Source organism: Cibotium barometz, chromosome 49 (genome assembly GCF_041138505.1).
Source record: "Cibotium barometz isolate CiBa-2024 chromosome 49, ASM4113850v1, whole genome shotgun sequence".
NCBI lineage: Eukaryota > Viridiplantae > Streptophyta > Polypodiopsida > Cyatheales > Cibotiaceae > Cibotium > Cibotium barometz.
The window spans coordinates 13,974,212-13,985,181 of record NC_141094.1 but is presented as its reverse complement, the minus strand read 5'-3'; the positions used below and the strand labels follow the sequence as shown (position 1 = coordinate 13,985,181).

Sequence of the window (10,970 nt, the reverse complement as noted above, 5' to 3'; positions counted from 1 at the left end):
TATATGCAAGTTCATGTGTCTAAGTTCGCATGTCCAAGTTCACGCCTCAAAACTCACATCTCTAGGCTCACGTCTACAGGCTCATGTCTACAAACTCATGTCTTCTCTATATGAACTCAACTCACATACTTTTCTTTAATGAAACAAGCCTTCCTAGGACATGGAAATCGATTGGGTAATAATTTACTTCAATTCTCCAATAATTACGAAGGAGGCTTTATGGATTCCGTATAATGTTAGGCATATCCACTTCTAGACTCACTTCTCCAAGCTCATGTTTGTAAGCTCCTATGTCTAGGCTCACATCTAACGTGTCCAAGTTTACAACTCGTGTCAAGACTCACGTCTTGTTGCGCGGGACTGTGGACTCACGTCCCCTACCTGAGAGTTACTTTGATCTAGTTTTTTTGTGGTTTTTATGATTTTTTAGACTTAATGGAATGCGATTAATGATCCTAATTCGAATTGGTGATTACTATGTAAGCAATTAAATCTTTTTTTAATTATTTTTTGATAAAATATACAAGCTTCTTAAAACTACCAATTTAACAATGCATGAAAAAAATATAAAAATTTATGAAATGCATAAACAAAGTTGACTATCTCGCCTTAATTCACTCTACTAGAGCTCAACGGGCATGTTTTTGGAGTGAATTTCACTTCTAATCACAATTGTGAAGCTAATTCTTGACTCAAAGCAATGAAATCTAAGCCACCAATTTCACATAAATCATCAATGAGCCCCAGTTTTATCTTTCCAATAGATGAAAATAAAATGTCCTAATGCTAAGTAAACTTCAAATTAGAATCCAAAACACAACTAAACACACCTAGTGGCTCTAAAACCGTACATTTTTCAAAGTGTGACCTCCTAATTATAAAAAAAATATTGGATAATTCCAATAGCTTGGAATGGACGGATAAATAGCTCAGACAATGGCTTCCTTGAAAGCGCTTGATGGAGAGCTAAGAAGAGATTTGTAGGTTCCTGCATCCTGACTAAGTTTAGGTGAAATTTACATCTCCTTACCCTCCAAAAGATTAATGCCTTGTGGTACACTATTGACATGTATAACCAAGGTTTGTAAGTGCATAGCTCAGGAGTCCCTCATTTGTACACTACAAAGAGACAGCACGAGGAGTTGAAGCAAAAAGCACCATAAAACAAGGGCTTGCATTAATGGCAAGCCTGCTACAATAACACTAATATTGACCAGATAACTTGTGTTCGTTATACAACTGAAGGTATTGCTCGGCAAGCCTTTTCACCTTCTCGCCTTCCGGAATGAGGAAATCAGCAGACCTTGCTTGTGTATGGTGCTGCATCACTTTGTTGGTCGTTTTTGTCACAGTCCATTTATATTGTTCTGTAGTGATAACATGGCTTCTATGGAGCGGCCTGATATGCTCCTTAACATAGGTCTCAACCTGTATCAAGTCAAACGATTAGAAAAGTGACATGTTACTTGCTCCAAATCTACCAAAAAAAGGAACAGAAACATATGCAACAATGATGGATGCAATTGTCTGGCATTGTTAGAAACGAATGCTCAACCCTAGATATGATGCCATAGTTGAGCAGCCAAGGCACCTGGCATCCTATTTTTGATTGTGCTACATATCCAAATTAATTTTGGATAATACCAAGTCAAGGTGGAGGACAGCAGACCAGGAGAAGGTGACCATACAGTTCTCCGTTCTCTGTTCTCCGTTCTCATGGCTTGCAGAGCACATGGATGGGCACCTTGTTGAGCACGCAAAGGTGCCTACTAGAAGGTTTTTACTCACTCCCCAAACTGCCCCCGCCCCCCCCAAGCACCCTATGTGCACCTTTTGCAAGCTTGTATGGCACTATAGCTTCCTGACCTTAGCAACCAGAGAAAGCTTGATAACATGAACTACCCAGTTTAGAAATAACCATCGTAGAGTCATGGCTATGAATGCAGAGACTTGTGCCACATTGTGTCTAATGATGTGGACAATGATGCATCACGTTGAGGTGAATCCTTGAGGACATGGGGGCAGGGAAAGAGCAGCCAAAAATGTTGCACTGCGACAATCAGAACTTCATGTGTTTCATGCTCATACAAAGTTCACTGGTATCAAATATCAACATCATGTTGCGAGGTGTCAAAATGTCCTATTCTCTGCCCAAAGAGAATCGTCTTGGTATCTTCACAAGAGAAAGCAGCATCTACATCTGTTCTGGTGAGGGTAAGCTCATCTTTGGTAGAGATCAATGCTCCACCCTCTCTATTTACCTCAGGATCCAAGATGTGGCAAGGCTTAAAACCTTGAATGCATCTATTGTTTGAATGCATTGTCTATTGTTGGTTGCACTTACAATACCATGCCGTCCAATCAACTTAACAGGGTGCTGCTTAAAGTAAGGGCTTGCCTGTTTCGAGATCTTCTCTTTAGTTCCACCTGTCTGCAAAATCTCATCAACTGCTGTTCTTTCTTTTGTAATGCTTTCAGAGACCAGCAATGGTCTTTCTTGAATAGGTGCATCAATAGCTGAGCAATGAAGTTCACCCTCTGCTCCTTCCTGCTGCAGCATTTCTTCACCCTGTGGCCGACTTGGCAGCATGACCTCATTCTGTTCACTGTCTTCTTGAAGCTTTTCCACGTGACAGTCATCATGCCTTGAAGATCCCTCTCCTTTGATACAAGTCAGGCTAGATTCTGCATCCTTCACATTCTTAACTCCAGTACCATGAGACATTTCCCTTCCTTCTTCACTATTGTCAAGATGAGAATTTTCATGGGGTTCTGGCAGCATGACCTCATTCTGTTCACTGTCTTCTTGAAGCTTTTCCATGTGACAGTCATCATGACTTGAAGATCTCTCTCCTTTGATACAAGCCAGGCTAGATTCTGCATCCTTCACATTCTTAACTCCAGTACCATGAGACATTTCCCTCCCTTCTTCACTATTGTCAAGATGAGAATTTTCATGGGGTTCAACAGAATGATCGTTTCTGATATCAAAGCTATTGTCAATGTCATGTGGATTCCTTATAGAACCTTCGTGTCCGTCATGTAGAGGACTTTCAGGTGGAGAGTCTGATATAAGACCTGCTGCCTTTAAAGCCTTGAGAACAGTTATGTCTTCATATTGTATTGATTCTTCTGCTTCAAGCAGCAATGTGTCTGCTGCCTGTGGTGTAGCCACCTTTGGTGGCAGAGAAAGAGCTTGTACACAGAGATTTATATAAACACCCTTTGAGTTGGCCCTATCATAGATCTCCTTTTCCTTGCTTACTGCTGCTGAGACAGCAGCTTTGCATTCAGCACTTTCATTCACGGAGTCCATCTGTGCCTTCTGCAGATAATACTCAACGAAGCGATCCAGTTGTACCTGCAGAAAGAGGCTCCCTTGAGTATAAGAACGCTATGATAAGGCCCATATAGATCAAAGCCAGTGCTAGTCCTTGAAAAATAGAGAAAGTTGGATATTTTAAGCGCAGAGTTTAGAAGCAAGTTGGCAGCAACACCTGCCTACTCGCAGTCGGCACTTTGCTTCGCCGGTCATACTCCAGTATAGGTCTCATGTGCTCAGGCAGCTCCGCCTATATCAGCAAGTTATCATTCTAAGAAGATAAGTCACACAAAACAAGCGAAGTTATGGATACGTACTATTATAAGATCACAACATTACTTAACTAACAACACACTAGGAGCGCATATTACAAGATAATCCAGATAGCAATACACTCACCAGCAATGACCCTTTGTTTCCTGGACTTTTTGCTTGTTGCCTGGTCTTTCTTGCCAGTACCTCGAGCGCCCATTTCCGTTTGTCTGTCTTCAAGACCTGGTTACTGTCAGATGCACATGCATTGAGACATTCAGCTGTTGTTGCATGTTCTGGGACCCCTTTTGCAGTTTTTGTATGGCCTGCAGCTTTAGTTTGTTGCACAGGTATAGAGCTTGTTTTGCAGCTAAGCTGTGCAGAGAGGGGCTTTATATCAGTCTGCCTGGGTAAGAGAGATGTGTCTGCAAGGTATACTCTACTTCGCAACGAGTCAAGCTCCGCTTTGTTGGCTTTCTTAGAATCATGTATCGTTTCCTCAATCTGGGCCATCTCTTGTTGTAGCAAATCCCTACTTGATTGCCTGGCCTTCTTTTCATTTGATACTCTCTCCCTCCAAAAGGAGATATCCCAGTCCCTATCCCAAGCTTGGCGCCGCTTTCCAGTACCACCATAAAGCTTTTTCATCAGGCTTTGTCGAGATCCGTCTCGTTTAGGTCCAGGCTTGTGAAAAACGGTTCTCTGGGGAGAAGCCACCTGCTGTCTCAGGCTAGCTTGTGAGCTCAGAACTGCAGCTTTAAATGCTGCAAAGAACTTCTCATCTGTTACATCTACTTTTTCAATATCACCAGCAGCACCAGGACCAGCTGCCTCCTTTAAGTGCTGCTGCATCTGATTCATTATTTTAGAGGCTTTCCCGTCCAAGTCGCTCCCTCGATAAACAATTTTTCTCATCCGGACACCCTCACTTTTTACATTACTTTCTTTATTTGCATTTGCACGTGGAAGAATCACTCTCCTATGGCAGGAACCAAGCCCCTGTACCAGTTCTTTCAACTCATCCATGACCTTTGATTTTGGCTTGAAAGCCTCTTGTATACTCACTGCATCTAACTTAAAGTCTGCACAACCGGCCTGCAGCATCTTGTCTGAAACAGGCTCTACAGGCTCCTCCTTGGTTGGCTGTTCTCCTGACACCCTTTTCTGGATAACTTTACTTGGAGTTCTTTTGGATAAACTGTCTTCCGAAACCGCTTCTCGGGACTGCAAATTGTCTGTCAGTGTTGATTGCCTGCACACATACCATAGTTTTATAAACCCTCATAGCATCTAGATAAGCAACAATGCTAACATGTCACCAAGTTATACTCCAACTGTCAACAGCAACAAACCACAAGAGATTGTGGATAGCCCTCATTAAAAGCAATACATTATACCTGTCCTCTAATCTGAGCTTCTTTTTCTCACTTTGGTGCTTCTCAAGAACGCTCTGAGGCGGTCCACGTTTCTTTGCAAAAAACTTGTCATTTTGTGTATCAAAGGCCCTTTTGCACTCTATATCAATGCTATCCAGAACCATGTCTGCATCAACAACCTCCTGTTTTCTGCTCAGAGAGGGATCATCAGAAACAGCTTTGGATGCTTCCTGGATGGTAAGCTCACAAGAAGTTTCTGCACCAGTAATCACTGTGCTATCACTTCTTCGCATATCACTGAGATGGACTGTGGAAGGCAATGGTAGGGAAGTGTCATCCTTCTCATCTACCATTTCTTGGCCGTTGACAGAAGCAATCTCACATGCAGTGTTTTCTGCCCGATCTATGCCAGCTGCAGGCTCCACAAAAACTGTTCCTGCAGCTTCCTGCATTGCACAGGTGAGCAAGGATCGGTTTTCCACTTCAATTGTTTCCACATCACTAACATTGACTTTTGTGGTTGTTTCTGGGTGGAGCAAAGGAGCAGCTGAAGCAGTAATACTTTTGTCATTTATAGGAAGACCTGTAGCATCTGTAGAAACCACCCCATAGTTTTCTTTTGTATCCACAACTGCCACTTCAGAAGGTCCATCCAGTAGTGTACTTTCATTTCGAGTCTCAAACAATCTGGAACTCTTAATTGAAGGGGGTTGACTTATTTGAGCGTCAAACATAGAGTGAAGACTTGCATCCATAGAAACCACCACAGCTGTTTCTCCTTCATCCACAAATGTAATGGAGCCATTCTCATCCAATGACATGCTTCTATTTGAAGGTTTAGATGTACTGCTCTTAGTTGAAGAGGGCTGAAATTTGAATAAGTCCAAAACACCAGTACCCACACACCTGCATCCACAGGAAATGCAATATCACTTAATGGTAGAACCTTACTTCTAAAACAAATAAATTTAAGGCCGGACATTTTCTTCTACCCTAACACTGAGAAAATGTATTGAAAGGGGGCTAGTGTGCACGTGCATGGTGAGTGGGGTGTGGGTGTGTGTGTGTGTGAGATATGACTCATTGCCCACTGTCTCTTCGCCCCTGCTCTGTGTGTGTGCGCGTGTGAGGGGCAAGAGAGACTGAGTGAGAGTTTGTCAGTGTGGGATTCTCTCTGTTTTCATCATGGGTGATTCTAGCAATCAAGTTTACTCTCGTCATGAAGGAGAACACAGGAATAAGCAGCTATGTACAAACAAATTGGTCAATACAGAAGTGGCTCTTTCTCCCGAAGAGCTGTTTGCTTATGATGCACTTGCTGAAGATTTTGCGGATAACAAAAAGCAGTGGAAACATCCGGTGCCTGAGCATCACTATGACATCCTTGTGCCTTCGATTGTCACCCCTCTCAAGCGTTTTGCTGAAAATGCAGTAGTGATTTTCTTCCCTAACTAGGAAAATGCCTCAGGCTCAAGAAGTGGTGCACTAGTTGAAATCAGTCTAGCAAGGGGGTTTTGTTGATGGGGTGTATTGGGCCTCTGATGGCTTTTTTGAAGTAGTGCTCTCAAATAGCATACATCGTACTACGCTTTTGGAAATGTCGCCGTTGATGTATGGCACATAGATGGTGCATGTATTGCCTTGGTCACCTAATAAGGACTATCAAAATGTGATTAAGCATAAATGCCCAGTTTGGATGGAAGTGATGCACTTCCTGTAGGAATTCAAGACTCATCTCCCACGCATAGCAGCATCACTGGGTAAGGTTATACGCCCACCTAGACCCACAGGAAATGGAAATCGTTTTTGTATTTTGTGGGACTCTGATAAACCCACTATCCCTCACATTTCTATTGGGGTGAGCAGACTTGGAATTGGGCCTTTAGCTATTGGCAGAAAATATTATGAGCTTAATTGGGGCATGTTTGCTAGAGCATGTTTCCAATGTTGTAAATTTGGGCACATGGTTTCACAATGTCCATTTGTAATACACCAACCCCTTCCAGAAGTTGTATCTCCACCTCAGCAACACGAAGTTGTGTAACCTGTCAACAAGGTGGTTAACACAGGAGCTGGGGTTAAGATGCAAGAAAAGTTAAAGGGTAAGGCCTCGATGCATAATGGAACTCTGCCAAATAATAAAACAACAATTACTAGAAAGGACAAAGTTAAAGGAAAGGTTGACAGAAAATGCACACTAAGAGGAGCTCGCGCTGCTGAACCAACTTGCCGCCTTCTTCTCTGCTCCATCTGCTCCCGCCTTTGTCCCATCTACTGCTCCCGCTTCTGCCCCCTTCTACTCCCGCCTCTGCCCCTTCTGCTCCCACCTTGCCCCCCCACCATCTACTCCCGCCTTGTCCCCCGCCTCCTTCTACTCCCACTGCCCCCCCCCCCCAAATCTGCTCCCGCCCTTGCTACCCCTCGCCTCCTTCTCTGCCCTTCGCCTCTGCTGCACCTGCCTTGCCCCTGCCTCCATCCCCACCTGCCTTGCTTCAGCCCCCCGCCGCTTCCTCTTCCTTGCTCTCACCCGCCTCTTCCTCCCACCGCCGCCTCTTTCCTTCAGTAGCATTCTTTCATTTGGATTCGAGTCGGCCACCCATTGTCGATTGGCTCTATGGCTTCTGCCACAACCAATCTTTCGTCACCCCCACAGGCCAGGAGAATCATCAATTTTTTGCAAGACAAGCTCACCTCTTTTCAGCATGACATTGACATTGAGGTCAAGACCACCCTTGTTGTTTGCGAGGGTTTATGGCTCCCACCCCTCTCGTTCGTAGGCTCGTGAATGGCTTCTAGCAGCTCTCCTTTCGGAGCTGACTGTGCACTTCCAGGATACTCATTTGCTTGGTCGTGGCTTCTTCCACGTGGGCTTTCTTTCTCCAAAAGTCACTTCTCAAGTTTTGGTTGGCAGCCCCTTCCCTCTTGGCCCTAGGAAGATTTTTTTCTTTCAGTACTAGGTGGGCTTTGATCCAGTGGTGGCGAAGGATCAACACCTTACCCCGGTCTCACTGTGGTTCCCTGCTCTTCCTCGGTCTTATTGGAAGCTCTTAGCTTCCATAGGGGCATCCTTTGACTAGGTTTTAGAGGTACCGACCCTTCCGAGCTCTGAAACCTCAGCTTCCGTGGTTGTTACCGCCACTTCCGATGGTGTACCCCGGGTCTTTGTGCTTGTTCGTGATCCATTGATTACTGATGACCATATCATGCTTCAGAGACCTGACGGCTCTCATTTCCACCAGAGGATGGAGATTGCAGGCAGATCTGACCAATGTCGGATTTGTCGTTGACTGCTAGAGATTGTTCCAGATCGAGAGGCCGTGCTAGGAAGCGGCATGGTCCTATCCATTAGATGCCTTCTGTAGTTGCCCCTATGCCCTAGCAGACCACACAGTGTTGAGTTGTGGTTAGAGATGGCAGGCGCCCTCGGACCCCTGTACCTACCCCTTTACCTGCACTCCTAGTGGAGTAGCCCAACCCTTATGTACCTCTTGCCTCATAGGATGTTGATCCTTCTTTGGAGGATGAGGCTTTGTAGGCACAGGATTTGGATCCCTCACAGGAAGATGTTGCATTACAATTACAAGATGATTGCACTTGAGGATGATGTTGCGTAGTCGCTCTATCATGGTACCTCTCTAGTTTTGAGGACCAGCCTTGGCTTTTCCCCGGAGTGGGAACGAGAGGTAAGGTTTTCATCGTCGGATTTTCCCTCCCTTATCTATGTGAGACATACCTCCGTCTCTAAAGGGGGTCCTTCGTCGACCACGAGATCTGGTCGTTCCTGAGTCCTTGTGAGGATTGTCTCATGGAACATTCAGGGTCTTGGGGGCTTGTTTCCGTGTCGGCGGAAACAAATTGTCAAAACTCAGCTTCATTGTGCAGTTACAGGTGGACCTGTAGATGTATTACTCTTGCAAGGGCATAAACTGAATGCTAGCCAGTGTGGGAGATCAGGCAAGCTTCTCTCGAGACACACCTTTTGGTCACCAGCTATGGGTACCAAAGGTGGTTTCTCTATCTCTGTTTCAACTTTGGTCTTGCCTTGCATCATTGGACATGGTGTCATTTTGCCTACAAGAGTGTAGTGGATCCCTCTTATGTAGGGTACTACACACATTGGTATTCTCAACCTCTATGCTCCTAACCATAGAGATGAGAGGATTGTCTTTTGGAAATCTCTCACTACGTTGATGCCTCATACTGACCATTGGTGCATCCTTTTGAGAGAGCGTCTAAGTGCACACTAGGTGTACTATTTTTCTAGTCTAGTTTCAGTTGAGTCTTTGTGTCTTGAGTCTAGGGCCATGTGGCACCTCTACATTTATCCCATAAGTGAGTCTACTCAATCTTGTACTTCTCACCTATATATTGTGGGTGTCACATCAATGAAAGCATCAATCTTGTGTCTTGTCTACACTCATCTCAAGGTAACTCTTTGTCTTTCATTTGTGTTCTTGTTTCATTTCTAGTCTGCTCTTGCTTTCATATTTTCTACATGGTATCAGAGCAAGCTGCTCCTACCCTGTGTTGCCCGCCATAGCTTCAGGCCACCATCTCCCTAGCTGTGCTCAGCTTGTAGGACCAGCCTATTCACATTCTGCACAGGCTGCGCCGGCCTGAACTTTCTGCGCCAGTTTTTTTTTTTTGTTGTCCGCCCTGCGCCGGCCTGTTTTCCAGTTGCTGCTGCTGGTGTTTATTCATCTACAGGCTGCGCATCACTTAATACCTTCTGCTGCTGCTGGCGCTTCATCCTCTACAGGTTGCGCATCATTCCATTCCTACAGCTTCTATCGGCCATACCTGCAGCTACTGTTGGCCTCCCTCTCTGGATGAGCAGCACTTGTACTGCTTATTCACAGGAGCTGTATTACACCTCTGTATAGCAGCCTACGTCTATCTGCTGGAGGCGGTGTTTCTTCATCTACAGGCTACGCATCACTCCATATCTGCTGCGTACTCCTCTCGTTTTCTTGGAGCTGCTGCTGCCCGCTGTACTGTTGCAGCTCTCCTTTGGCTGCCTTCTTCATCGACTCAAGGGTGCGCATCATCTAAAGGCAGTTCAGTTCTGCCATCGCTTCCTCTTGAAGAAGGCAGCCAAAGGAGAGCTGCAACAGTACAGCGGGCAGCAACAGCTCCAAGAAAACGAGAGGAGTACGCAGCAGATATGGAGTGATGCGTAGCCTGTAGATGAAGAACCACCGCCTCCAGCAGATAGACGTAGGCTGCTATACAGAGGTGTAATACAGCTCCTGTGAATAAGCAGTACAAGTGCTGCTCATCCAGAGAGGGAGGCCGACAGTAGCTGCAGGTATGGCCGATAGAAGCTGTAGGAATGGAATGATGCGCAACCTGTAGAGGATGAAGCGCCAGCAGCAGCAGCAGAAGGTATTAAGTGATGCGCAACCTGTAGATGAAGAAACACCAGCAGCAGCAACTGGAAAACAGGCCGGCGCAGGGCGGACAGCAAAAAAAAAAACTGGCGCAGAAAGTTCAGGCCGGCGCAGCCTGTGCAGAATGTGAATAGGCTGGTCCTACAAGCTGAGCATAGCTAGGGAGATGGTGGCCTGAAGCTATGGCGGGCAACACAGGGCAGGAGCAGCCTGCTTTGATACCATGTAGAAAATATGAAAGCAAGAGCAGACTAGAAATGAAACAAGAACACAAATGAAAGACAAAGAGTTACCTTGAGATGAGTGTAGACAAGACACAAGATTGATGCTTTCATTGATGTGACACCCACAATATATAGGTGAGAAGTACAAGATTGAGTAGACTCACTTATGGGATAAATGTAGAGGTGCCACATGGCCCTAGACTCAAGACACAAAGACTCAACTGAAACTAGACTAGAGAAATAGTACACCTAGTGTGCACTTATTTCCAACACCCTCCTTAAGTGGACACTAGGAGGAAGACAAAAAACAAGACTATGACATGACAAAAGATAAAACCAAGACAGAGAGACTAGATAGACTGAGAGACAAGACAGAAGACGTGACAGACAAAAATCCTGAGACACC

At 45.1% G+C, this 10,970-nt stretch overlaps 1 protein-coding gene across 3 annotated transcripts in view; it reads right to left on the bottom strand.

The window, feature by feature from the left end:
• Positions 1 to 733: 733 nt before the first annotated feature.
• Positions 734 to 10,970, bottom strand: part of LOC147610321 (RING/U-box protein) — a 62,166-nt gene continuing 51,929 nt past the window's right edge. For all 3 annotated transcript variants that reach the window (XM_086786605.1, XM_086786603.1, XM_086786606.1), the window contains exons 8-12: positions 4,972 to 5,856; positions 3,722 to 4,826; positions 3,498 to 3,572; positions 2,399 to 3,361; positions 734 to 1,428 (exon numbers count right to left, since the gene is read on the bottom strand). In XM_086786605.1, coding sequence (XP_086642731.1) covers positions 1,204 to 1,428; positions 2,399 to 3,361; positions 3,498 to 3,572; positions 3,722 to 4,826; positions 4,972 to 5,856 — 3,253 coding nt within the window. In that variant the 3' untranslated portion in view covers positions 734 to 1,203. The remainder of the gene's footprint in view (positions 1,429 to 2,398; positions 3,362 to 3,497; positions 3,573 to 3,721; positions 4,827 to 4,971; positions 5,857 to 10,970) is intronic.